The sequence below is a fragment of the Ursus maritimus genome, unplaced genomic scaffold (assembly GCF_017311325.1).
Source record: "Ursus maritimus isolate PB19 unplaced genomic scaffold, ASM1731132v1 scaffold_7, whole genome shotgun sequence".
NCBI lineage: Eukaryota > Metazoa > Chordata > Mammalia > Carnivora > Ursidae > Ursus > Ursus maritimus.
The window spans coordinates 23,664,991-23,670,990 of NW_024426885.1; the positions used below are offsets into that span (position 1 = coordinate 23,664,991).

General features: G+C 39.5%; 1 protein-coding gene across 1 annotated transcript in view; it reads right to left on the bottom strand.

The window, feature by feature from the left end:
* SORCS3 (sortilin related VPS10 domain containing receptor 3) overlaps window positions 1-6,000 on the bottom strand; it is a 567,608-nt gene that overhangs the window by 71,522 nt on the left and 490,086 nt on the right. The window contains exon 14 of the mRNA XM_008686652.2: window positions 1,603-1,710. Within this exon, the coding sequence (XP_008684874.2) occupies window positions 1,603-1,710 (108 nt within the window). The remainder of the gene's footprint in view (window positions 1-1,602; window positions 1,711-6,000) is intronic.

Sequence of the window (6,000 nt, forward strand, 5' to 3'; positions counted from 1 at the left end):
ATCACTCTTTCTTGCACTTGTCCTAAATGTTTTAAAGGCATTCTTCTGGAACCACTCAGGTTTTCTATTATAAACCTCTTTTTAATAATGAGGACACTGGGAATCCTGGACTTTTTCTCTAGACAAGTCCTGTAGACATGAGATCCTTGCAGGGCTTCTGCTAAATTTGGTAAAAAGAAGATTTTTAGGATTTCAACATTTTAAAAAGAAGCAGAAGGAGCGATTCAATCTTAGAAATGAAGAAATGAAGATCCAGCATGGCTAGCTACCAGACAGGTAAGCCATGGATTGTACAGAATCCTACACCTGGGATGCCTAAACCTGGGATGAAACTTTTTTCCATTTGTTTTGTCTGTTTTCCCCAATGTGTGCACCAGTTTTCATCACAGCTGAGTATTTTGTGTCACTCGGAAAGTCCAGAGGACTGGCCAGTCAACACTTTGGAAGTGAGAATGGATGTAGAGAGGTGGGTCATGGCAAAGTAGTCAAGTTGGGGGCCAGATTATGACATGTGGACAAAACTGCACATCTGCAGTCGTAACAGATTTTTTTAACTGAAACTCTCGGGAAAAGGTAAAGCACAGAACTAGCCATTTGCCCTGTATTTGCCTCCTCTTCAAAGCCTGTAAGTCTCATCCTGGAAAAGACTGATTCAAACTATAAAGACATTCATGAACTCAATTTTTCAAAGAACAGCAGTGTTCCCTAGGGGAAGAAGACCACGCTCTTCCCCCAAGCCAGCACAGAAACATTCTGTGAGCCCCTCTATGCCAAATCCACAACACAAAAGATTTCCTTAATCTTGTGCAGCAGACCCACTTCATTCTGTTCAGCGAAGATGAAGGTGTACAATGTTCTAGTCACTTCAAAGTGTGGGAGGCAAGGGTGGTATTGGCTGGTGGAGGGTTACCGTGACCATCCTCCCACATCCCCCTACAAATCCATGAGCACACAAACACACATAGGTGATCAGCTTTTTAGGAATTAGAATTAGATAGACTTTTAAAAAATAGTACCAACTTATTAAAATTTTCTTTAATATTCAGAAACTACTTTGGGGATTTTTACAACTTTAAGATGATCTATTCTCAGTTTAAAGGAACAGAGAAAAATGTTCACAGCAAATTAATCTGAAGTAGAATGACAACTCTGTGTGGTGTGTGTGTGTGTGCGTGTGTGTGTGTGTGTGTGTGGCATAGACTCCAGGAGTTTCCCTTAAAATATTCTTTTATTTCAGTATGTTGCCTGTTTTATTTGCTGTCTTTGTCCCTGTGCCTCGCCCCTTACTGGACCATTGTGGAAAGGAAGAAGACATGTCTAAAGACTGAAGCTTTCTGTTTGTTGGATTTTGGATAAATGGAAATTTGTTAGAGTATCTTAAATACTGTTAGAAGCAACTGGTCACTTAGGACCCTAGCTTCTCAGATGCTATCAGTAGCTTTCTGAACTGGTGGGGACAAGAACACATATTTCCACTTTACAGATGAGGAAACCAGGGACCAGATTGGAATGCTTTGGGGTTCCCCGGAAAAACCCATGGCCTCAGTGGAGAAAGAACCCAGGTCTCAGGCTCCTACAGGCCACAGCAAAGTAAGTACTCACGTCATGATTTGGGTCTCCACTCCTGCCTCCACCAGAGCCCCGTCAACAAAGAGAGGAACCGAAGTGAAGCCATACTTGTCCCAGGAGTGGCCCTCGTCAAAACTCACCCTGGGTTAGAAACAAGTACAGGGGAGAGACAGCTGAAAATCAAACCACACTCCTTTGCAACCATTTTTCAGGTTATTAAATTCTCTGTATCTCACTTTCTGGCAGTTTGAATTATCAATAGACATTCATCTTCAACATCTCCCCATATTATTATGAGATTTGATCAAAACTGCATTTCCTGGCCCAGGCAGAGACAGCACCAGAGCTGCAGAAATATTTCAACATATTAGAATCAAACAACAACAACAAAAAAACCCAACCCAAGCAGGAGGGCTTAGTGGATGGAGTGTCACATTTCAAGTACTCAGAATGCAACCCGAGGTTCAATTTACAGCACAATCAATTCAGTCCTTGGAGTTTCTGACACAGATAAATTGAGTAGTGCAGGGTGTACCCTATGGGAGGGGAGGTGTGTGTCTTTCAGTTCAAACTTTTAAAAACAAGCCATTTCCTATTTGTTCAGAATGAATGTTAGGATCATTTTCCTTCCCCAGTGCCACTTTCTGGAGCTTTTAGAGATGAGTGCTGAGTGTCTAAGATGAACTGGGCAAAACTGTGCCATCTTTCATCCAATGGTTGGAAAAGGTCCGGCCCTTTGTGGTTATAGCACCTGAAACTCTTTAAAGGGAAGGTTACTAGTGGAGGAGACTGGGGTAATTTTGAGTGCTTGCTTTTTCCCTTTCTTGATATTATCAAGTACCTGGCCCTCCTTCTTCCCCAAGGCAGCTTTATTTGCTTCATTCCCTATGACCCTTCATGGCTAAATTAATTCTTAATTCTTTCCTGACTCCATAACTCAGGATCTTCTGAGTTCAACTATAGGAACTCTGTAGGGTTCTCCTCTTATAATGCTGAGTGATGACTTCTTAATGGACTTTAAATCCACCAATTCAAAAATATAATCTTGGGCGTTCACTGATCATGTATGTCTGGTTCGCTGAATGACTCCTTAACACCACACACACATCTTTATTATAATATTATAATATCTCTTACCTGACATTATAAATATATGTGTGTGTGTGTGTGTGTGTGTGTTTATTTACTTAAATAAATATATGTCTGATTTTTCCACTGAACTGTGAATTTTTTTGAGGTCGAAGAATATACTATTAATTTTTGCATTCCTAGTACCTAGCAGAAAAATGGGCACCTAGTTGGCACTATATAAATGTTAAATGAATAAATTAATGAAAGAAATAAAGAACAATTTACCACACTCTTCCAATCCATCCATTTTTTTCAAGCATGCTTTATGCTGGCATCCATGAACTGGATGCGGAGTCTTTCTGCCCATTACTAGTCATCCTACTCTCTACATAATTACTTCTTTGTCTCTCTCACCCTCTCTGGTCTTTCTCTTTCTCTCTGTCTTATACTTCCTTAACATTTTTTTTTAAATTGTGGTATACCTAAGTCTATATTCACAAAAAAAGAAAATCAGACAAGTCTGACATTAAATTTTTATGAGTTCACAAATTATCAGTGTCTGTCTTAACTTTTCTGAAACAATTTTAGTGAGTTATTTTTGACATGTAAAAATTGTATGCATTTACAGTGTACAACTTGATATTTCGATATATGTATACATTGGGAAAAGAGCACCACAATCTAGCTGGTCTTGCTCAAACAGGGGTGGCAGGGTGGGGGCAGGAGGGAGAAATGATTTCAGTTATGGAAGGGTTCAAAGTTTCAGTTATGGAAGAAGAATGAATTCTGGGGATCTAATGTACAATGTGATGATGACAGTTAATGATACTGTCTTGACTTTTAAGAACTTGGTCATTTCAGACTTTTTTTAATAGGCTGAAGGTTACGTAAACATCAAGCTGACCCAGAGAATGTTGGGCAGATCTGAACTGGTTTTCTTGAAAATGAGTTTCTTATTTCAAAAGGGAAAACAAAAGCATGATTGGGAATGGACTTCACCTTTCTTGCCATGGACCTGCTTGGTTCCTAAAATAATCGTAGTTGTTTTTGATTAAGCTGTGGCCACTAACTAGTTAACTAGAGAGAAGTCTAGGAGATAAAAAATCATTTGTTTAGTTTTCTGATTGGGTGAGTTAGGATAAACTGATTATTGTATTGATAGGAAGAAGCCAAAGTGAGTTGAAGGCCTCTGTCCTTTCTTCTCAGAATTTCCTGACCACTGAAGGTCATTATTAACACTAGCAGAGTAAACAGCAGTGGGTGCTACCAGCATCCTGGGGAAAGGAGGAGCCTTCATGCCACTACCATTGAGAACAAGGCAGAAGGTAGTCATTGTTACTTTGTACAACGTGAAGACAAAATACCACAGATTAGACAAGGAGGGACCATTACAGCCTTCTAGCTCTGAGATGGAGGTGCCAAGGAAAAGCCAAGCCCAAGTTGGAAAGAAAAAGTGGAAGATAAGTGCCCTGTTGTATGAACTGATTTCATATGGAAGGAGAAGCAGCATGGGTTAGATGGAAGAATGAGATAAGAAGAAAACCTAAAAAATGCCAAAACCCAGGTGGGAAAGCTAGCACATACAATAACTGAAGTCCAAGGAAGCCATTTATAATCCATGCTTAGAAGCACAAGCAAAGGGACAGCCCTACAGAGCCAGGGCGAGGAATGGATCCTGTGGTTTTCATTTATGGTCAACGTACCACTTGGAAGCTCAGGATTGTGCCATGCAGGAGACTTTATGAGATCAGTAATTTCTAACACTTGAATATTGTGAGCTGAGGTAATTTTTAAAAACAAAACAAAACAAAACTCTCTAAACAAACTCCAGAAAATACGACCTGAGAAGAGTTAATCTCTTAGGTATCAGAAATTTGGTGCTGGACGGTCTGTCTTTTGTGAGAGCTAGTCTTTTTTGATTGCTAGGAGTTTTCTTTAATGCTCTGAAGTAACTATAGTGAATGGTATCCCCAGGGGATGTACCTTCTTTCCCCCACTCTGTTCAAAAGCTCCTTAATGGCCAAGACAAAGGAATTGGGAATTATTTATTAGGTTCACAGATGAAAGTGAAATTGGTAGGATTGCCACTACTCAGACAGATATAAAGTTCCAACGGACCTCCAAATAGTGGCAAGACAGGACTACAAAATAAAAATAAAATAAATTTCCTTTGTCAAATATTTATCGATGCCTCCTATATGCCTAGTCTGGCAGTGGCCTGTGTTCAAAGGATCTAGCGGTAAACAGGAAAGGGAAGGGCCTAGCTTAAGTAGAGCTTACATTCTAACTTGAGGAGACAAACAAAATTCAGACAAATGAATTCAAAAATATGAGTTGTAGGACACCTGGGTGGCTCAGTCAGTTAAGTGTCTGCCTTCAGCTCAGGTCATGATCCCAGGGTGCTGGGATCAAGTCCTACATCAGGCTCCCTGCTCAGCTGGGAGTCTGCTTCTCTCTCTGCCTGCCACTCCCCTGCTTTGTGGTCTCTTTCTCTCTGACAAATAAATAAATAAAATCTTTAAAAAATATTTATAAAAAATATAAATTGTAAAAAATATGAGTTATAAATACATGTCATGAAGACAATTAAAACAGAGTGATGTGACAGAGTGACTGCAATAGGTACTTTGTATTGAAAATTTAAGAAAGTCCTCTTTTAAGAGGTGACATTTAAACCGAGATCTGAATGTGAATAAGGAACAAACTATGCAAAGACCCAGGTGAGAGCCATTCCAGAGGGAAGATCTAGTGTGAAAGGAAGCTGATGTGTGGGAAGGACAGAAAGATGGTCAGTGGTTGTAGATTAGTGGGAAGGTAGATTAGAAGGAAATGGAGTCAGAAAATAAGGCTGGGCAGACTATGAAAGACCTTGTTTCCAGCTGAAATGAGAGAGATATGATTAAATTTAAACTTTAAAACATGATTTTCATTTCTTTATGGTGAATGGATTGTCAAGACTCAAAGTGGATACAAGGAGATGAGCTGGGGGAAAGAGTAACAGTTGTGAGAGACCAGGTAAGAAAAGGGGCCTGAATAAAGGTTATGGTAGTTTAAAAAGAAAGAGATGGAAAGGATATTTTTAGAGGTGAAGTCAATAGGATTTGGTGATAGAATGTATACAGGTTGCTTGAGCAAAAGAAAGAAATCATGGACAACATATATTTTTGCGGTCAAGAAGTTGAGATGGGAAAATGGGAAGAACAGGAGAAGTAAAGCTTTTTGCTTGTTTTTATTTGGTCCACTTCAAGGTTTAGATGATTTTTCACAAATTCCATGTTGTGACACACTGTCAAGGAGACCTTTAGATGGATGGATCCAAATTTCCAGGCAGTAATCAAAGTTGGGAATATAGATTTGGAA